Here is a 21,895-nt window from a genome sequence, read left to right as displayed (position 1 = left end):
TTTCCCCTCCACCAGCTGTGACGTGGTTCTGCTGATCATTACGTTGTTTTCAGTTTCCCCCAGTTCAGCTTTCCTCCTTCTTTTGGGATTGTTTTTCTTCAGAGACGGGATGTGTGACCATGCTAGCTGTGTGTGTCTGGGTGATGGTTACATCTGGTGGTCTCTCTGGTCAATCAGGTTTGAGAGAAGGCTATTCCCTGATGAAACTCAGCAGCTGGATAGAAGAGACGCTTTCTTGCCTAAGAAAAGCTGCAGCGGAGCTTTGACGTCTTGTTAGACATCAAGGAAGCTGTGTTGGAAGGAGCCCTTGCAGTGACCTAGCTGCAGGAAGAAGCTTCAATCAGAAATGCCGAAGGCAATAGGGCACAAATCCAGGGAAGTCAGGGCTCATCCGTGTGGGTGCTCACTAATTATTACTTATTTTCTTCAGCTGCCATCTGAAGGGAGAGCCCGGTCCTGTGGGCTGTGTGGGGAGTGCTCAGGTACCAGAGCCCTGGCTCTTTTCCATGGCTGATCACATCCAGACGCTGCCCAAAGAGGCGGAGGGCTGTGCTGTGCCAGGGCACTCGGAGAGCCGGGCAGGGGCAGAGACGCAGGTGGCAAGGCGGAGAGAGGGAGGAGGGCTTTGACGTGGAGGTGGGTCTCCAGAGACCATGCCCAGTGATGGAGCCACTGGACTGCAAACATCCTGCTTTACTCTCTAACTTCTCCACAAAGCACCTTGGTTGGTGGGCTGGTTTTATTGGCTTCTGTGCTGCTCTAGGAATCCCCAGTCCACAAGCAATTCCACACTGTGCTAAGACTGTACTCACAATTTTTTCCACGATTTTTTTTTTTTTTTGCATAGACCTAATGTTGTATTTTTTTCAATGACCTCTGCTTTGTCTGACTCTCAGCAGAGCTTTCCATCCCCAGGGACACATGCCTTTGGAAGACAGCAGCTCCCCATTAAATTGCTCCAGGATCTCCAAAGTGTATCAGTTGTGCCTTGCAGGGCACTTAGTTTGGGAGATAATAATGCAAAGGCTTAGGAGGAGGAATCGTCCTCTAGCAACCAGTGATAACCAGAACAATCTCACATGCAGGAAGGTGATGCAGAACTTGTCTGGACTCTGGGGTCCTGAGCAAATTTGTATCAGCAATCTTATCTCTTCCCAGGAGGCCTTTGGGGCCACTTTTTGCCTGGAGAAGAGCTGGCGTAGCTCCGTCATTTCCAATTCCCTGCTGGCCCACGCAGCGAGTCTGCGCTGCACCCCCAGATCCTTTCTTTTGCAGCACATAGGCACGGAACTACAGGACTGCTTCCTACTGGAGATGACTGTGGGCCATGGGTGAAGTGCCTTTTGAATCAAGCATAAAATTTAATGGTATCTGTTTTTTTCTCCCTTTTATTTGAAGGCCTTTTAAACCTAGAGAAGTTGCTTCGGCAGTTCCTAATTTCCAAGGACACTCTCTCAGTTCGGATGCTAGATGACAGCCGGGATCCTACCCCTCTCCTAAAAGAGATCAGAGATGACAAAACTGCTACCATCATTGTACATGCCAACGCTTCCATGTCTCACACCATTTTGCAGAAGGTAAGTGTCTATTAACTGTCACAGTTGTAAATGCTGCTGCTTCCACTGAACAAGATACTGTGTGTGGTACATGAGCGTGCACATGCAGGTGCTGTATGATAATGGAGTGTAAAAATTCCTGCAGCAGCACTGGAAATGGTCTCTGCTGAGAAGGGAATTGCCACTGATGGAGTTTCTGAGGAAAATAATTTGCTCTCTCTTTCCAGGACTGTATCTGTAGAAGCAATGGTTTAATTGCTCTGAACTGATGTGTTTGCTTTCTAGAAGTGGTATGTGCTTTTGGCTCCTGTTGCCGTCAGACAGCCGTGGCGGGCTGCTTAGCAATCTGAAATTAGTCAATCAGTGCAATAGCTTTTTCTTTTTTTCTCCAAGTACATTTCTAACTTTTTGCTTCCTTTTTTATTGTCTTATTAACCAAGATTTTATTTTAATCATGTTTATTTTTAAATGGTCTCCTGCTGCAGTTTTTAGCATTTGTTTTGATAGTCTACTTCAAAATTGAGCAGTGGCTCCAGATGGAGTCTAAAGTTGTGTAAAGTTTCCCACATCCTGGAAGGAACAAGAAGTACTTTCTGGAATGGAGGCAGGATCCAGGCAGTGGGGTCCCCCCTTGGCTGTTGGTGCAGGCATTACACATGGTGTCCTGGCCGTGGTGGCAGGGAGTCAGTCATTCAGAGGCCTTGACTGTAGCAGATTTAGCCCAGATGACAGCCAGCAGAAACCATTAGAGCTGGTTTTATTATTCCCCACCCTATCCAAAGATTTTTATTCCACTGCTTGCAATTTTGCATTTATAAATAGACAGATTTGGGGGGTTTTGGGGTCCCCTCTATGCCAGGGGGGGTGGCTTATGGGTTTTTTACTTCTTTTTTTTTTTTTTTCTCCTGGTCCCTGTTTCGTGCTGCCTGGCTGCTGAGGGCTGTCCCCCTCCTCTGTTGCTATAGTGACTTCCCACAGGCACACAGCAGTGCTTTTCAGGCACCTGCAGTGTCCCTTCCTGGCTCGAGCATCCTTCTGCCACAACTGATAAAGATGTCAGAGATCGCCACGATTTTTCAGCAGTTCAGTAAAACCTAATGTAGTCTACCTGGCTAGAGGGTTGTAGGAATGGAAGGTAGTAAATAACGAGCTTCTGATCTGGCAACTTCTTGCACCTTGGGATCCTGGGAAGTATTTTCTTTATAGAGGTGCAAGCAGAGTGGGGAGTGAGGTTGTGGTGAGCAAACTGGTACATCCTTGGCCCCTGCCCATAGGTCACCAAAAGCAAGAAAAACGCATTTGAAAGTGCTTTGTGTCAGACCTGTCTCAGGGGACCAGTCCTGGCCTCAGACAATGAGAGAAATTGCAATTTCTCATCTCTTACCCCTCTGCATATGGTCTGGAGACACATGGTTGCTTCCTCGATTACCAGCCTGTCCCGGCTGCCCACCTGCCAGCGGGCACGTTAAATGGATGGGAGCGATGCTCACGGGAAGCGCTTTGTTGCTCGCTTTGATATTCTACCCTTGAAATCAAATGCACTGACTTCAAAGGGGGTCAGAGGGAGAGCTGACATTATCACTGTCTCCAGGAAGGGAAAAGGGAGGGAAATGGGTGCCAGGTTTTATTGTGTAGGGGCTTAAAAATGAGGTAGCTCTCTGGAGAGCTGGCTGAAAGGCAGGTCGGCGGCCGCCTCTGGAGTCGCAGTGCTCTTTTGGTCAAATGACTTTGCTATGTCCGTTTTACCACCTGTGCAAGGGACAGGGTAACCATGTGCAACTGAAGTGCTGGACAGAGCCAAACCTAAGCCACCATCAGTCTTCTGGTGGCATCCGAAGCTTTCCCCACTGCCCCCCGTGTCCACTCCCAGTGCAACAGTGGTGGCCTCGGTTTTGCACAGAAATAGGTAAGGAACAGGCAGGAACAGGGAGAGGTGCAACCTGAGCCACCTCTTCTCTGTCGTGACCATCTCCAGCTTCTGGGGGAGATGGAAAGGGACTAAAACCAAGTAAGGGGGTGCTACCTTTGGTCCTTCCTTCCCTGCCTCCAATTCCTCTGTGTGGTCTGGGGTGATGGGAACACCTCTTTGCCAAGGTCCAGAAGCACAATTTGAGACCAGCTGTGCTTGGCAGTGAAACATTGGCTGTCAGGAGGATCTGCAGATTAATCCCCCACTTTCCTGAGCATCTGTTCCTGTAACCAACTCCTTGTTTACTGAGAATTTTGAATTTTGGAAAAAGGACTTCAATTATCTGGTCTGTGGTCTCTAGAACAGATAATCCTGTGGAAAAAATCGCGTCCATCTCTCTGCTTCTCATACACTTTTAGCCTCTTTTTTTTCTATTTCTGTGGCCATTGCAACCCTGTCTAAATTCTGGAGAACAGGCCGAGTGACTAAATTTCATTTGTGGGACTGGAGCCCAAATCTGACTGATACATGTGGGAAAACCACCACTGGGAAGACTGTCCTTTTTCTGTAACTCTAGAAGGGCTCATTCTGCCTTGCTCTCTGCACCAAGGTGTTTGTGGTGCAAGGAGACAAGCCCTGAGCGCTCTCAGCTCCTGCTTTCCCTCACTGTGTTCAAAAAGGTGGTGGTAGCTGAACAGGAGAAGAGCAGCACCCGCTTCCCGAGCAGCCCACCTCAGCCAGCCCCGCGTCCCTCCGGGCACACAGCGTGCCCGAGGAACTGCTCAGCCCAAGGGGCTCTGGAGGTCTGGGGGCTGCGGGAGCCCACCTCACCTTGCCAGGGTCTGTATGGACCGTTGCTGCTGGGGGTGCAAAAGCTTTGGCTTTCAATGGGTGTCCTTCTTCCAGGTTGTCTTTGGCTGGATACACCCGCAGGATGGGGCTGGGTGCAGAAATCCCCGTACGGGAGCAGGGATGGCCACCGGGGTCCGGAGCTGTGGCTCGTGTGGTCTTGGGTGGTTTCTCTCTGCCAGGCAGCCCCTGTGCAAGAGCTTTGTCAGTGCTGTTGCAGAGAGGAGACCCCAGAGGTAGGCTCAGTCCTGCTGAAAAATTGGTTCCCCAGACTTTAATTTCACAGGTCAAATTGTGTTGCTGCGTCCCACCCTCCCCTGCCTGCAGGAAGACAGCAGCACTTGCACGGAGCGATAAGGATGAAAAAGCAAATGTGGCCCAGTCTCTGCCTTGCTGGAGTGGAGACTGAAGATTGTCAGGCTCTGGTCTAATCTCCTTTCCTCTCCTTCACAGGCAGCTGAACTGGGAATGGCATCTGCCTATTACACGTATATCTTCACTAATCTGGTAAGACGTTTTTCTTGGCTTTTCTCCCGTGTGCATGTAGACTCATGTTAATAGGAGCTGATCTCTCCGGCCCATGGGAGCGCTGGGGAGAGCCGTGTGCTTGTGGATCAGGGAGTTTGTGGCAGAGGGGGAGGGAGGCACGGACGGGTGTCCCCCTGCAAACCTGAGCATCAGCCATGGGGAGTCTTGCCCTGGCCTTTGGGACGCGAAAGCCGACAGAGTCCAGCAGCGCCGATGGATCCTGTGTAGCTGCCAAAGGCAGAATTTGTGGCCGGAGCTGGTGTGATGAGTTGTGTGTGTCCTTGGGAAGCACCAGCAGAGGAGTGGTTCCTGGGCGAGGGCTCGGGAGGGTCCTGCAGGTGTCAGCCCCCAGACCTGTTCCCTGTGCCGGGACAAGGGCCGGCTGTGCCGGGGCGTGCGTGCAGAAGGCACCACGACTCCGTTCCTTTCTGCTGCGCCTCTGAGAGTGGCTGTGTAAGACAAAGGAAGGATGATACCATAAATGTTGAGAGGCAGAGCGGGGTATATCTTCAGCATGGCCCCTAGTGATTTGGCTTTATAGCTACTAATAACATTAATGGGGGGATCGTGTGGTTAAATCCCGGAGTACTGTGCTAAACAAGGAGTAATGGGCTTAGGCAGCAGCAGGGAAAACCCAAAATAAATATCAGAGAAACTTCTCTTGCTGCAGCAGCTTACAAGGCTCTTGAACAGGCTGCCAAGTGGCGTGGGGGAAATGCTGCCGCCGGGGGAGACCAGATACCTGCCTACCTACCTATTAATGCTGGCGCAGGGATGATGGAAACCTGAGTGCGGCAGGATGGGCTGGATGATTAAGTGGAGGTGCCTTCCAACCCCAAATGATACTCATATTCTCTAATTTCTATTAATATTTATGCCAGGGGGTGTGTGTGCCAGGAAAGCCGAGAGCTGAATCACGCTTTGTGTTTGGGTGGGAGACAGACGGGAACGGATGGAGCCAAATGTGTAGGCAGGAGAGCTGGAGTGGAGAGGAGGAGGGGGAGGGAGTGAAGTGGAGGGGTTGAAAGCCAAGAGAGCCATTGGGACAGAGAATGGAAAACGGATAGGGAAAGGAGATGTCAGAAAAGAGAGGAATGCAAAAAAAAAAAAAAATAGAAAAAGTCACAAGCTCCCTACCTGAACTAATAGCGTTCTGATTCCTGCTTAGCGCTCAATCCATAGGTCCTAACCTTGCTCAACATCAGTCCAGCAAGAGCGAGCTTCACTGCGGCTGTTCATTGCCATGCAAACGATTGGCACCCAGCAGGAAAGCAAAAGGAAGGGATGTGCTTGGAGGGGATCAGCCAGCGATGGAGCTATGCCCTTGGCAGGTGAAGGTCATTTGTTTTAAAGCAGTGGCTGCTGCTCTGTGATTTCTCACCCCCGCTGCCAGCCCCAAGTCAGAGTGTAGCTGTGCTGGTGCTGCTGGTAGAGCTGGTGAGGGACAGTGGCCGTCCCCATCAGATCCTGCTCACGACACTAAACCACTGCCGACATTTCCCAGCCCCAGCAAGTAGTTTTCCTGTTGCCCTCTGGTCCCAGCAACTGTTTCTTCTTCCACTTGCCCTCCCCAGTCCCAGCCATCGCTGTGCACCCCTCAGACTGGGACTATGCACGCAGCAAGGGATTTCTGTTTGCACCTCACCAGTGGAGTCTGGGTTCATGGATGGTGCTCGGACAACAGAAATAACTATAAAAATCAAGCTTGTCACCACCCTAATTTTGAGCGTGAGTGGATTAAGCACTTGCTTGAGGTCCAGGGGTGAAAATTGTCTTTAAAACCCATTCATGTGGTGTAATGCAATCATGGCAGGTGAGAAGGAAATAAGTTTTGTTGCCATTCGCTCTCACAGGACATTAATCTGTTTACCCAGGTTATTTTACCGCTTTGTCCAAAAGACCAGCCCTCAGCAAAACTAACTGGATTTTTGTCAGGGACCGTTCAAGAAAGGTGACATAGGGCAAAACCTGGGCAGATGGAAGAGATGTTGAAGGAAATTAGTAATATTTAAATGGGGATGAGAGATAGGAGTGAGCAATTTAGACTAATAAATCTGGAGGGATTATCAAGCTCCTAATGAACCCTCTGAGGTTTTGCAATCACTGCCTAATAGAAAAGATAAAATCATAGTGAACTGCTGTCAAGGGAAGCAGGCAAAAAGATGGCTTTAAATGGAGGGAGAACCCATCAGAAAGGGAATAGGCAGTCTGTATAGCATTAAGCTGCTTGGAGATGGAAAAATATTTCAGGCAAAAAAAGAAGAGAAAAGGGGATAAAATGCTGAATTAAACACCTGCCCTGCGGCACTAGAGGGGAATTCTGTTTCTGTCTTCTAGCATTAATTTTATTTAATAAGCACATCCCAGCCGACAGCTAGTTCTGTGTCGCAGCTCTTCTCTCTGCGGAGTGTTAGATGGAGGCAAGTTGCTGCAACTCCCCTGGCACCAGTCCATGGGAGAGCAATCCGGGGGTGACGGCTCCTCCGTAGCCAGCCTGATGACTGCAGATAGCGCCCGCGTTGCTCTCCCTGCCGTTCAACAGGGAGGCAGAGCGGCGCGTGAAAGCAGATGCCAGCCTTTGGCAGGAGATTGCGGGAGCAAATGAGGAGGAAGTTCTCGGCCCCCAATGCATTTCCATCGGAGCCGAGGCGAGCAGCCTGTTGTAAAAATATCCACAGGCTAATTTACTGTGTGCGAATTCATTATCAGCCTCCTTCAGCCAGCTCAGGGGACCCTTTTTGTCAGCAACAGAAGCTCAACAAATTTTCCAGGAGTCCTAATGAAACTCACAGAACAGAGCAGATCTCTTACGTTTTTCCTCCCCACGTCCATCACCTGCATACAGGGTACTTGTGGCAACTGAGCACCCTTCTGTCCTCAGTCCCCTTGCAGGAAATCTCAATCTGACCTGTTTCTTCTTGGCGCTTACCCTTCTGGGAGACCTGAAATTTCCTGGTGATTAATGGCAAACGCTGGCCCAGGGGCCAGCTGCTCCCTGTGCCTTGGCTTCGTGGTGCTGAGGTGAGCTCAGAGCTGCTCATCGTCCCTTCCTCGCTCCCTGGCCGGGCACAGGGTTTCGGTGTATCTGCACAGCTTCTGACCATGTGAGGGGGTGATGGTGTGCTCCATCATGGTAATAGTAATAAAGCCAGTGCATAAATAGAGCATTGCAAGCAGGCTGTTGTGCATTGAAAAAAATGTTCCTCCTAGTGCTGGAAAACCTTGAAAACAGCAGCGCAGAGCAGGACAGGTGTTGGATGCTTCCAAAATCCTGTGCTGCAATTAATTCTTTTAGTTCTTTTAGCTTGTTAATTCTGTGTAGCTTGTTGTTAGTTTTGTCTTCTCCCCCCCCCCCCCTTTTTTTTTTGTTGTTGTTTGTTTTCAATGTAACATACGGACCTTGAGCTGGGTTTGAATTTCAAAACATTTATCAAGGAGATTAGATGGAAATAATTGAAACAATTGAAATTATTACTGTAAGAAGGAAGGTGTAAAGGAGTTCTAGTAGTGCCTTGAGTCAGATGCTCTGTTCATTGGATGCAGTTTCGTTCCCCAACAACATTGTGTGCAGGTGTTGTTGCTGATAAAACAGCTCCCGTATTCAATTTCCAGAGACCAGATAAATCAGTTTTGGGTTGGGTGTCTTGTTTGTTTCCTGTTTTTTCTTCTTTGTTTAGCAATTTATAAAAAGCTTGGTCTTCATATAGGATGAGGTTTTCAAAGCCAAATTGTCGCTCTGGATGCCCCGTTGGAACTGGACTTTATGGCAGCGTGCTTTGGAAGGAGGGAATGGTGTAAAGTAAAGCAGAGGGAAAGTGGACTGCAGCTTAGTATTTGACCAGGGCTGCGAAGCTTTGGGTTTTAGTGCTGCTTTATGACATTACCTTCTCTTGGTGGAATGACCTCTTTCTCTGTCTGGTTCTGCAACGTGAGCTCCAGCATGGGCCATGGTGTTTGGCCGGGCTGCAGCAGCTCTGCTGGCTACCAGCACCCTTGCTCTTCCTTGCACCGGTGAAGAAGGCAGACTGTCTTGTTATGCTTTGACAAATTTTACCTTGCAGTCCAGCCAGCCCTCCTGATTCCCAGTAGCTGATGCAAACCTTTTTGTAGAGCCCAAATCGTTCCCTGGATTTATGGTTCATATTTTCAGTGGCATGTGGTAGCAGGGCAAACAAATCAGGCTTTTGCAAGGATGCCAAAGCAATTTCTCCTCATTCTAGTAAGCATGAGAAAAGAAGGATTTAGATGAAGCAATAACTGTACTTCCCTGCGTTTTGCTGCCTGTGCTACCTTACCTGTCTGGGTCATCTTTATGTGTTGTTCGGAGTCCATCCTGTGCTTGATTTCCAGTTGAGTAAATCATTCTCTCAGACACAGCCCAGGCCCTCTGATGCAAGAGCAAACCTTTCTCTTTTCCTCTGCCCTCATGCTGTCTTGTCCTATTTGTCTTTCAGACTTTCTACCCCTTGTTTTCCAAGAGCTGTGCTTTTCAGGTCCCAGCATCAGCACTTGACCCCTTTGCTTTTTGAGGATTTGTCACTCTTCAAGCCCCAGGCTCCCTGCAGAGAAGTTGGAGTAAATTGCTTTCACTAAGGGTGTAGGCAATGTGTTTTCCTAAAGTGCTCTCATCTGAAGAACAGCCTCCCAATTTTAATAGCTCTTCTTGCATGAGGAGGTAAACGGCCCATCCCTACTAGTATACGGCACACTGATGCCTTTGTGACATGTCAACTTTGCAAGAGCTACTGGATTATATATGGATGGTTCCCCTAAATTGCCCCCAAGTTCATTGAGATCACAGTTCCTCTTTAACTACGTGAACGAGCAAATAACAGTGCCTTGGGTAGATCTCCCACATCCACTTACCTACTCAAAAGGCCACAATTTGTTGCTGTGATGACTTTTTTTCTTCCAGAGAAATTGATTTTTACATGTGGCCCATTATAAACTTATTGACTCTGTCAATAGTTTATAAATAAACTGAGCCTTTCAAGAAAACCATAAAGCACTTAATATAATATTGTCCACTTGAGTGAGTAAATAAATGTGTTTTTTAGAGGAGCTTAGGAATGATTAACAGGCTTGGCAGCTCAGCCCTGAGGGCAACAGGATCCAGAGAGGCAAAAGGCAGGTGTTTCCTCCACTGCTGTATCTAACAGAGGAGGTCCGATGACCTCTGGGTGGAAATCGGTCACCAGTGCCAGACTGTGAAGAACTGACCATAGCAGGGCCAAACGTCCCAGTCACACATGACCACGCAGAATGCACGAGGCCAGTAGTGATGCTCCGGTGCCAGCCCCCGGCGTGCCTCTGTTACGGGGGGGACAGGAGGTGCCGCCAGTCCCCTGGGAAAGTCATGGAGTTTAATCTGTGTTTTGTGTCCTTTCTTCATTTGCACGTTTTTCTTCCCTCTTGTACTCTTGCTGCTTTTAATGATCTCTGTCTGTATGAGAGCACTGTAGGGGACCCCTGTGGCACAGGAGACTAAAGTCTTTTCAAGCCTTTTGTGAGGAATCCATGTTTTAGCTATTTGTTTGGGTGTCCCAGGAGGAAGGGCAGTCCTCCGGCTCCCCTCTCTGTCACCAAGTCTTGCTCCGGACTTGACATGTTCACGCCTGAACTGTGAAAACCGGGAACAGCTGCAGAGCAATTGCACCAGCCCCGTTCAGTGCAGCTAGGACCAGGACAGCACCTTCTGCTGCCTTGGACTATGTGAACTAATCCTGCCACCCATGGCCTGGGGAGAGACTCCCCAGAGTTTTGTTTGCCCAAAGAACCAGGAGCTGAGATACTTATCTCTTCTGATTAACCCTAAAAAGGTGAATAATGGTGCACATCGGCATCCAGTGATGTCAGCGGCGGAGTGAGTGACGCTGTGCTGACTTTGCACTGGCTGAAGGTTGGCTCATGCATAAAGGCTGCCAGGCAATCTCAGGATGGGAATTGGAGTCTGTATCTGGAGGGTGGCAGCTTTTCTAAGCACCAAATACTCTTGAAATGGAGGTTTTGCCAGAGTGAGGGCTTAATAGAGAAATGGAAGCCTTGGCCCAGTATTCTGCTTCCCATCCCACATCAAAATAGAGAAGGAACAGTACAGTGTGTTCTGGACCCACGGTGAGCCTGTCTGGTGCGAGTCAGCCGTCGGTGCCGTCACAGGGCCAGATCCTTGGCTGGGGCTGAGGGGAATGAGGTCGGTGCAGCCTGCTCAGCTTCCAGCATGAGGAGTTTCTCCTGCTGAGCACTGGGCAGTGACAGCCTCAGAGGGTGTTTTGGAGGCTGCTAATCAGCAGGTCCAAAAATCCAATGAAGTCCTTGCAGTAATTAAGAAAGGAAGATAACCACGTGTGTGTGTGTGAGCAAGAGAGAGGAGGGGGGGAGATGGACGTCTTACTGTCAGTGTAGGTTGAATTGATCAGGTCCTGTGCCTCCCAGGGGCTTGGGATGGAGTGTGGGAAGGTCTTGGAGCCTCTATAAAAGAAACAAGCCCACTTTTATACTTGTTGCCAGCGTGTGGGTAGTAGTCATTGTCTCCCTGCTTCCCAAGTGATCTAGCTTATTAAAAATGTGATAAGAATCAAGCCAGGGAGCGAGATTCTGCACACACAAATGGGATGCAGAACAATATCACCAGCTGAATCGATAAAGCTGGAAGGAGCTCAATAGCTGATGCAGGGTGCTGAATAGCACGCTGGCCGCCTCGCCGCTGTGGGGGGAGCATCACCAGGAGCCACTTGCTGAACAGAGGGCACAGCACGGCAGCACCACACTGCAAAAAACATTTGCTTATCAGGCAGGTGGCTGTGACACTAATAATCCCCTGCTCGACTGGCCCTTTCCAGGCAGGAGTCTCCTCCGGCCTCTTCCCAGGCTTGAGAGGGAGGGTGTCATCAGTGCCAGTGGGGAGCGAGGACCTGGCTGTTGTTTATGGGGTCTACTTTGGTCTGGCAGTGGATCGTTTAGGTGCAGATTTGGGAGGATACTTCATTAATTACATGCTTAAATATGAATGCTGGCTTTGATGCTTTGCATTGTAAGGCGTGTTGTTAACTCACATCTCTTTTAGGCTGAATTTAGTGCTGTTAGGTTTTTAATTGCTTGCTGTTTTTTGCTCTGCACCTCAGTTTCCTCCTCTTATTCTGGGCATAATAATTTTCTGGCAGGAGTCGCGGCAGGGGGAGGCAGCGGTGGTTCTGTCTGTTGACCCAGCACAGTGCTGGCGGTGCGAGGAGCGGTGTGTTGCTGCTGCTGTGTTACAGAGCCAGAGCGAAGCAGGCAGGGCAGGAGCGGGGTTTCCATCAGAAACTCGCTGTCATGGGCTGAGATGGGGGAGGGCTTGTGGGCGCTGAGTCCCGGTCAGGGTCGGCTGACCCGTGATCCGAACGTGCAAGTCCAGAGACTTGAGCTGAGTAACACACTTGTACCTTACGGGCTTACGGTCCTAATGGAATGGAGACTATAGGCTGTAAATCTCCTGGCGGTAACTCACAGCTAGCAACGCCAGAAAATCCAAGCTCATGACTTTAAAAATCATGAATTACAGAGCCTGGCTGTGTGGCTCTTATTAGCCAGGTTGCCCAATGATCTAAATGTTCAGGTCACTCCATAGGTTTCGTCTGCTGCTGTAAAGTGTGAGTGCAGGTCGAGTGCCGCATGAAGCACAGAAACCCAAGAGTGACTTCATCCTCTAATAACTCCTCCAGTGCTGTCTCCCAGGGAACCCCTTTATATTCAATTAGCTAATGTGTGCCTAGCACTTTGAAAATATAGAGTGCCATAGAATTGCTAAGTGTTGTTATTTAACAGCACATATTTAGTGGTTGCAGCCCTGTAGTAGAAGTCAGAAAATCCACACTGTAATTGCCTGGTGCTGCTGCAGAATTTACTGTGATTTGAGCAAAGCCTGGGGATTTTTCTTCCGTAAAAGTTCATTAATTTTGACTGCAGACCCTCCAGGCCTACTTTTTCTGAGACCTCATGAAGCAGAATATTGACTTTTGGTGGATGCTTTAAAAAGTAGACTGAAAAGACGGGGGGAAGAGTTCAGGCAGCCAGGATTTGCGTATATGAAATTCACCATGGCATGACTTTTGATGGTCTTCTCTGTGCCTCAGGTTGCACTGGTTGGCGTAAAGGAGCTGGACTGAGATGGAGGGCAAAGTGCTGGTCAACTATTGCAATTGTTCCAGTGCGGGGAGGGGGAAAAAATAATTGGCAGTGGAATAGGAGAATTGGCAGTGGAATGAGGGAGATGTGGTTTGCACCCATCACTTTGATTCTTGTGAGCACCCTCTTGTGCTCACCAGGTACCCTGATCTGGCCCGAAAGCATGTGGTTACAAAGCTGTATTTGCACAGGCGGGGGTGGCTAGGACAAGCGTACCAGGGCTTGGAGTCCTCCTTTACATGGAATCTGCTGACAGGTGTGCGTTATTTTCCTAATGGCTCCTTGCTTTTATTGCATTGGAAAGCTATATTCCAGCCTGCAAAAACACCAGCCAGCACTGCAGGTAAGGAAGAGTGACAACAGAGAGGAGAGGCAGCTGTGAAACTGTTGTGTGTAAGCACCTGGCCCACCAGCTTTATCTAGCAGTCAAGGCAAGGTCAGGTATGTATACCACAGCTGTGCTCAGACTGTTTGAAAATTTTCCTAGCTTAGGCAAAAGTCAGCTTCAGTACGTCTCAGTGAGAAATCCGTGGATCTGACACCAAGTCTCTGTGCACCTGCTACAAAGCCATTCATGTGTCTTCTCAAATCTGAACAGTATTTCTCTACCTCGGCCTTGTCTTTGAAAAGGAAACCGCATTAACACTTGCATGCAAACACGTGGTGAGAGGACCCATTGAGATCATCTCCAAAAGCAGGGTTTCCACCTCTTTCCCTGACGGTGCTCGCCTCTTGCCCGGCAGCGTCGGAGGCTCAGCTGTCACTTGCCGTCGGGCCGGCAGGGCGGGAGGTAGGACCGGGGCTGACGGATGGGGCGTCAAGCTCTGGAAATCAGCTGCGTGGTGCAGGCCTTGAATGGCAGATGAGTTTGTGCTTGCAGACCGTGGGTTTGGATATGTCAAGCATGGTGAATGACTGTGTAGGAAAGGAAAGAAAACAAACAGGGACAGAAGCTGAGCCGGCAGCTACTGGACTATCTGGATGCTCTCACCCCTTTGCCCTCTGTAGCAAGCCTGACCTTACCAAATCTCTCTTACCCCATTGCAAATGAAGTGTGTCCCCCAAGGACGGTTTATCTCCATCTCATTGCGTAGGCAGCTCATGGCTCATTTGCTTGTTTCTGACCTGGGCCCTCAGAATGCTCTTGTGCATGTCTGATGGAAAAAAATTTAAAGGCAGAGGGCTGGAGCCAGAGAGGAGGGAAGGGACAGGGAGCAGCGCAGAGAAAGGGTTGCGTACAGGCCACGCAATCCCCTTGTGTTGCAGAGGTGGATGCTTTATGCATATGACAGCAACAGAAATGTGGTTTTCCGCAGCTGGAGGCTTGCCTAGAAAAAGACAGATAGGGAGAGCGTTGGCTGCAGGAAAAAGACCAAAGCTTGCAATGACCAGCCACCGCTAATGGGAGCTGGGAAAAAGCTGCTGTTAACATTTGAACCAGAGCAAATTGTTGACTCTGGGGGGAGCATGCCTGGGTCTGCCTGCGGTCGGTTTCTCAGGCAGCAAGCCCTGGCAGCTGCCTCCATCCTCAGCAGGGCACAGGATCCCCAGGGAAACTGGGCTGATGTGGGTGCAGGGAGCCGAGGGGGGCTGGGACTGACCCCGTCACCCAGCCAGCCCGAGTGCACCCGTGGGTTCAGCCTTGCGACTGCTGCGTGAGCAGGGCAAACCGCACCTCTGCCTCAGTTTCCCCCACGTGAAGCCGGACCAGCAAGACTTGCTCCCTTGCCCGGTAACTGCTGATTTAAGGTGTAGAGTGTAACAAACCTGTCAGGGCCTCAGCAACCTCAGAAACTTAGAAATGTTTTCAGGGGAGAAAAGGCGTAATAAATAAAGGCAGTAATTTCAGCTGCCTTTAGATTGGGGCGGTCTGGCCTGAGCCTGAAGCCTTGGACTGGTGTGGCTGTTATGGTACATAACATCTCATTTTCCTTCTGCATATACCGAAGCCAGGAGGGCAGTCGTGCAGCTGCTCGCCTTGCGCCCTGCACAGTTTGCCTCCTGGCTCTGGCTTGGGAGAGGTGGTATTTTGCAGGGGTGCAACGGATCTCGTGCTGCTCTGCTTGCATCCAGGATCTCCTCGGGCCCAGGTCCTCATTAGCCATCTGCCCTCGTTGCATGGGTTGACAGGATGCCGTGGGTAAATGGATAACCTGTCAGGAAGGCAGGAGGATAGTATCATTCAAATGAATCAATAGTTCACAGGCAATTTCATGTTACCTAACGTTAATGCGGTTGTGTCCAAAATGCACTTAATCCTGTGTCTGATCACATTCTCATGGGAGTTTGCCGTGCTGGAATACTCTTGTAACTCCATGTTTCAGAGATTTACAGACATTGTTGCTACGTGCACACATACGCAGGAAAGATAAAAAATGACTTGACTTGCTGAAATCTCGCAGTCCACAGAGCCAAAAGACATTCGTATTAGTGATGGAAGAGAATCGGTATCCAGCAGTTTCTGAAACTATTACTCCCACCTTCTCACTCCATTTTAGCAATTAGCAAAAGAGAAATTAGTGAGGAAGGTACCATTATTTCCTGTTAATAGGACAAGGAGGGCTGGACTCTTCTGCAGGAAGCTGGCTTTGTTGTGTAACTGCTTCCATTGACGTTAGTAGCAAAATAGAGCTCTCCCTCTTTGCTTGCTTTTTTTTTTTTTATACAGTCATTTTTGTACATCTTATGACTTTGCTCTTCAGAAATGCAAGAGGATGGGCCCCACTCTGAAGCCCACTGTCAAAGCAACTTCCCACCCTCCACAGGGCATTAGGATGTCCTGTGAGCAGCATCTCCTGATACCTGATGGCAGAAGGGAGCAGTGCAGGATTGCTGGGTGGGGAGGAGCTGGTTTAATTTAACAGTTTAAACCTGGTACCACCAAATAGGACGTGGTGGTGGTAGAGCAGCTTCACTCAGCAGATGACGCTTGCTGCCCAGCCTGGGGTCCAGTTCAGCGTGCTCTCAGAGGCAATTAAGAATAGTAAGGAAAGGATGTTAGTTTCACACCATACGTGGGTCTCCGCAGTCTGGTAGTCTTGGTATCGCTCCTGCCCCGGCTCTGGATGGACAGCCGTTGCCCATGTTCTCACACTGTCTGGGCCTCTCGGCCATAGCGGTATCTGGGCACAGCGGTGTTTTCGTGGTGAACGCAGCAGGGATGTTTTTCTGGGAGTGCCTTGGAGAGAGCATCGCTTGGGAGGTATAAATCTGCTAAGGAGCTCTGTGCTCTGGACCTCCCACAACAGAGCTGACCTTCTCTGGCCAGTTACAGCAGGTTACTGGGTTCATCTGAAAAATATCATTCACCTCACTGCCTCTGCTGTAACCTCTGCATTACAGGGAACCTCCTGTCAGAAGAATTGGTTTATAAACTGCAAAGAATAACACCTCGCTCAGGCACGGTTGGCAGGAACCACGGCTCAGAAATTAAAAGTTCCCAGAACCCACTTTGGAGGGGTTTGGGTCTGTTTATGGAACTTGGCCAATAAAGTAGTGGACTTGGCTGACATCTTCATTAAAAGCCTGAGACAGGCAGCACAGTGAGTCGAGTCATGGTCAGCACCCAGGCTCGCTCCTACTGGCCATGGGTGGTTTTCAGACCCGGCTTGGGGGTGGTAGTTTCACGTGCAGGTTTGCGTAGCCGCGTGGTTGCATCTTCCCTTCGAGGGTGTTGAATGATTTTTGAAGCTTTTAGTGCCTGTTTTCTTCCCTAATCCCGTTTTCTGCTTTGGGCTGCTTTAGGAGTTTTCCCTCCAGCGCCTGGACAGCCTGCTGGATGACAGAGTCAACATTCTGGGATTTTCCATTTTCAATCAGTCTCATGCTTTCTTCCAAGAGTTTGTCCAGAGCCTCAACCAGTCCTGGCAGGAGAACTGCGATCACGCTCCTTTTACTGGGCCAGCAGTAAGTAAAATTCATTCCCATCACCCACAGCCTCTCTGAGTTGAAGGTGCTGTAGACCATCAGGAAAACCTTGTGGAAAGAGCCACAGGCTGGTTCTGAGCAGACACTGGCAATGCAGAGGACCATGCATAGGTAGAAACTCTGGTCTCAAATGTACATGGTATTGACTAATTGCTTAATCCAAGTAACCCCTGTGCAAAATTGCTTGGGCACATCCCCGGGCTGCTGTCGTACTGCTGTACCTTGGGTTGGCTTTCCTGGTGGTCGGTCCTGGGGAGGTGGCACTCCAAGAATGGCAAGGATGAACCAGGCAGAGCGCCCTAGTTAAGTAGGTAGAAGAGGACTTGGGGTGTCAAGCTGTGACTTACAGGGGAGCCTCCTGATCTGGAGAACACTAAAGCAATCGTGGAAGTCTTTGGTCACCCGGACGGATCTTGGGGAGCCATGTGGGTGCAGAGCTTTAGAGGGCATGTCTGTACAGCTTTAAATTCAAGCCTAATTTTAATTTATAATTGTATGTGGGTGCAGGGGTTGATGCAGCTCTGATTCAGTGCTTCCCTTGTGAAATTTGTCCCTGTGTATTTCACCTCTAGGAAAATGTTTTGTGGAAGAGGGAGTCTGGATGCAAGTATCGTAGAAAGGGTTGGGCTTAGGCAGATGCTAAGGGACTGCGTTACGTTGCACGCTTTAACATCTCCCCGATGAGTGTGCAGATCAGCACTGAAATCTTCCCTAGGGACTCTTCATAACTGGGAAGATTTACAAAGCAGATCTGCAAAATCGGGGCTGCAGGGGGCTGCAGCTGGAGCTGGGAGAGGGGAGAGAGAGAAAAAATGCCATCAGCGGAACCCTTTGCATCATTTTTAATGAACTCAGAGTCCCCTTGACAAGCTGAGGCAGCTGTGTACTGATGAAAACCTCCTTATTATCACTACAAAGTGATCTTACGCAGGCAAAATAAGGAGCTTTCTGCCCTTTTTGTCCACATCCTATTGGCTTGGCATGGAACTCAGGCCATAGTTACTATGCGCCTGGGACCATCCTGCTGTCCCTCCTCCCAGCCCTGCTGCGCAGAGGCGGCTGCGGTGAGCGTGCTGTCTGCCCTGCTAGATCTCTGTAGGATTGCTAATGGGAAGCTTCCCCTTTTAGTCCTGGGAAGCCGCTATCTTGTGGGATAGCTCATACTAAAGAGAAAAAAGGAGGCTCAACAGCTGGAAGTGACAGGAGGGAGGTTTCCTATGAGCTGCAAAATCCCAGGGCTTTCTTGCTAGAGCTGAGAAAGCATCTGAGGAAGGAGGAGGGAGCTGCTTGCTCTAATGCCATTCTCATTAATCACATTGCAAAGAAAGGAAATCAGAGAAAATCATTCAAATTACAGATGGCTAGATTAGGTAATTAGAATTTAGGCTAAAACAGATGTTTGTAATTAAGTGTTTATGTCATTGAATAAAATCCAGATTGTAAAGTCTATTTCACAGGATTTTAATGGTTTTAATTCTCTGTGTTATGTTTAGGGGCAAAGATACAGATGATAATGTTTTAGGAAGAAAAGAAAAAAAAAAACCCACATGGCAAAATGCAGACTAGCCAAACCTGTTCGTGTTTCCCTGGAGATCAGCTTACCTTTAAACATGGCCTTTACGTGGGAGCTTTCCATAAATAAAAAAGTGGGATCTTCTACGTAACCATGCTTAACCCACTGTTAGTTTCTAGAGGGGCAGTTTTGGTGTTGGGAGGAAGATGTGCTGCATCCAGCCAGGAGCTGTGGGGCATCCGATGGCATTAGATGTCTGGAAGGTGCTTGTCGGAATCGGCCTGCCAGCTGATGTGCACAACGGCTGGAGATCTGTTTCTTGACCTTTTCTTGTTGGTGAGTTGTTCCCAGGGCTTCGTGTCACAGTTGTACCTTGCAACACCTCCTTAGTTCTCAGATACAGCCTCTCCTCGCGCAGCTGACCAGGGTGCCGAGGGGAGTGGAGCGGTGAGCCATCTGCCCAGCCCGCCATCTGCTCCCTTCTCTGGAGCCTGGCTCGGGTGAGGCATCCATCAAGTTGCAATTTTTATCAGCAACTTTTATTGTCAAGAATTAGGCTTTAGGGATAGAGGGAAGTCCCCCGAGACCCGTGAATCTGGGAGTGGAGGACCACCGCTGAGCTTACAAGCCTTTCACGTGCAGCTCTTGCATTGCAGAGATGGTACAAAAACAACAGGGATCTGCACAAATCAGATGATGCATGCAAGGAAAAGAATCAATTTGTTAACAGGAAAATTGGCTTTTTGTGACAGAGTGACAAAGCTGTGGTTTAAAATGAGAACATAAAAGTAGTGAGAGATTTTATAGGCAACATGAAGAAAGTTGAGGCGACATACACAGGAGCAGTGACAGATTCCCCCTTGCTGAATCTGCCTAGAGGAAATTAAAAAAGGTGCTGCCTCCCGCTCTGTCCCCACTCCTCTGCTGAAGGTTGTGGCCCCAGTGTGAGCGCCCACATGGCTGCTCTGCGTCTGCTCCAGTGCAAAGTCCAGCAGCTTCACTTACCACACCGTGACTTAAGGGAGCCTGCAGGGAAGTGGAGTGGATGCGCTACAATAACCCAGTCCTCGTCTGAACTTTCTGGGCTGTGGGAGACAGCTGGAAGCAGCGAGCTTGTGTTAACCACGTTAACCCCATTTAACCTCATGAGAACACACTTGCCTACCTACGAAAGCCGAAGAGACCAAAGAACCCAGAAGAGCTGCTGCACTCCAGTGCTGCGCAATTGCGGTTTCCTCCACACAGCCTGCATCCCAAATCGCCTTACTGTGTTGGATATGATTTATTTCATGTGAGTCACCGAGTGAATAGTGGCAGAGGGAGATGGCCATTTGGTAGGTGGTGCAGGACAACAGAGCAGATGCTGCTGGCAGGGTTGTGGGTGGTGGTGGAGCAGGACAATCCCACACCAGCATCCACGGGAAGATGCGGAGTGCCTTTGAGGATTTTGATACCAGAGGAGAGAGGAGGGAATAGAGCAAAGGCCGTGAACCTCCCTAGGCATGATTCCTGGTGGCTGTTCAAGAGATACTGAAGGGGGAATCAAGGCAGGTGTTTAAAAGGAGGTGCGTGGGTCTGTGTACTGGCATGCTGCTGTGTTGCAGGGCTCCCATGCCTGCGGGTGCTGTGCTCCAGGGCCCACAGAACTGAGAGGGTAGCACAGGAGCCGGGGTTTGAGCCCACCGGGGCAGGGAATGGCTGTCATAAATGATAAGCAGCATCAGGAATGGAAATGTGATGCTTCTGAGGAAAGCTGTGATTTTTCTTTGAAAAAGGGAAGAGATACGTTGAGTGCACGGGAGAGATTCCCATTCCTTACCAAGGGGGCTTGATTCTGTGTATCACAGCCCCCACCGCAACCCCTAAATTGCTTGAAATCATAAGGGGGCTGCCAGAAATCCTAATAAATTGTTCAAGACTAAGGAGTAAAATATTCCGATCAATAATGTCAAATGCTTCGCTAAGATCTACAAGTCTCTTGCTCACTAGCTAATAAGAGATCATTAACTGCTCTGGAAAAATGGAAATGAAAACCCAGTGGGAGACAATTAAAAATGCTGGGCCAATATTCTGATTTGGTACGAGATGGTGAAACTTTGGGGTCACAGGGGTTGCGTTTGCTCTCATAATGCTTCCATTTGGCCAACTGTTATTAATATGGTTCCTGATTCAGGAAAGCAATTGCTAGGTGTGTACGGTATCCTGTAACTCAAATGGGATTCGGTCCACAGTTAAAATTCACTATATGCTAAAGAGCTTCATGGAACAGGAGCTGAGGACAGGACAGGCTGGAGAGGTCCTATTAGGAAAAGAACTTGTATTGAAGGTAAAAAAGAAAGGTAGGAAGAAGGATATATCAGCTCCGTTAAGAAGCTCTGGAAAATGTTTCCCAGGAGGGGAATGTTTAGGTCAGATGTAAATACTAAGCAAAAAACCTTAGCAGGCTTACCCCCGAAGAGAGGGGAAGCAGTGCAGGAGAGAGGCTTGCTGCTGTGGCAGAAGGTCCTGTAGTATCTCATTGCTGAGGCAGGATAGGAAACGGGATGCCCAGTTTCTGTTCCCACTCTTACCAACTCCTTGTGCGTCCTCAGGATGCTCAGCTCCTCTGGTGTTACAGTTTAGCTCCTGAACAGCTGTAACAAACCTTCATGGCTCTGGAGCCAGTCAATCCTTAGTATTAGCAGAAAGCTGTCAACATACATGACCAAAGGTGCTGCCCGTTGCGTGGGAGACAGGCCAAATGCAAGACAGACGCCGGTCAAGTTGCTTGGTGCTCACCGGAAAGCTCCCGGCTGCTATTTCTGTAAAATAAACTGGTACGTGCAGGAGTAATGTGGTAGAGCAAATGTGAGTCTGCACCAGGGTTGGAAAAGTGAGAGGTTACAGGTGCCATTAGAGCTGGTGTTTGGGGTTTTGCTAGCATTAGGCTGGGATCCTGCCTTTTGATTCGTGCTGGCTTGTAAATTTGAAGGTTTTGTGCTGGTTTTGACTACCTAATCCCAGGCCATTGTGGTCATTGAGGTCTTACCACTGATCTGAGTAAGACCAAGCAGGGTTAAGTCTGACTCACTCTGTTCAAATTAGTAAAACAGCTGAAGCCAAAGGTTCATTGGGATGATTGAACTGGGTGAGATTGTCCCTGCAGGGCCACTGGCAGAAGTGAACAAACCTAATCAGGCTTTGGGAGGAATAGAGGATGCAGATACCGCTGGAGTGCTGCAAGTCACAAACAGGGTAAGGTGGGGGAAAGAGCTCCGGGCTAAAGACCGAGCCAGCTGCTGGGAGCTGGGATGGTAAAAGGATGCTGTCTGAAGTAGCCATGAGGAAAATGTAGCCTTGATAATAATGAGCTGCAACGGCTGAATTCCAGCAGAGTCAGGAGGCAACAATAATTAAAAGCAAAATCTTAGTCACAACAGTGAACACGAGAGAGCAAATGGCTGATTATTA

The 21,895-nt window shown here is 49.3% G+C and overlaps 1 protein-coding gene across 2 annotated transcripts in view; it reads left to right on the top strand.

The window, feature by feature from the left end:
* The window catches only part of GRIK4 (glutamate ionotropic receptor kainate type subunit 4), a 134,877-nt gene that overhangs the window by 73,840 nt on the left and 39,142 nt on the right, over positions 1–21,895 (top strand). For both annotated transcript variants that reach the window (XR_005107819.1, XM_037409993.1), the window contains exons 5-7: positions 1,399–1,577; positions 4,768–4,821; positions 16,750–16,911. Coding sequence is in view for 1 of the 2 variants with exons in the window: in XM_037409993.1 (XP_037265890.1) it covers positions 1,399–1,577; positions 4,768–4,821; positions 16,750–16,911 (395 nt within the window). In the remaining variant the exon portion in view is untranslated. The remainder of the gene's footprint in view (positions 1–1,398; positions 1,578–4,767; positions 4,822–16,749; positions 16,912–21,895) is intronic.

Source organism: Falco rusticolus, chromosome 16, assembly GCF_015220075.1.
Source record: "Falco rusticolus isolate bFalRus1 chromosome 16, bFalRus1.pri, whole genome shotgun sequence".
NCBI lineage: Eukaryota > Metazoa > Chordata > Aves > Falconiformes > Falconidae > Falco > Falco rusticolus.
The sequence above is the reverse complement of the archived record's forward strand: the minus strand, read 5'-3'. Positions and strand labels throughout refer to the sequence as shown.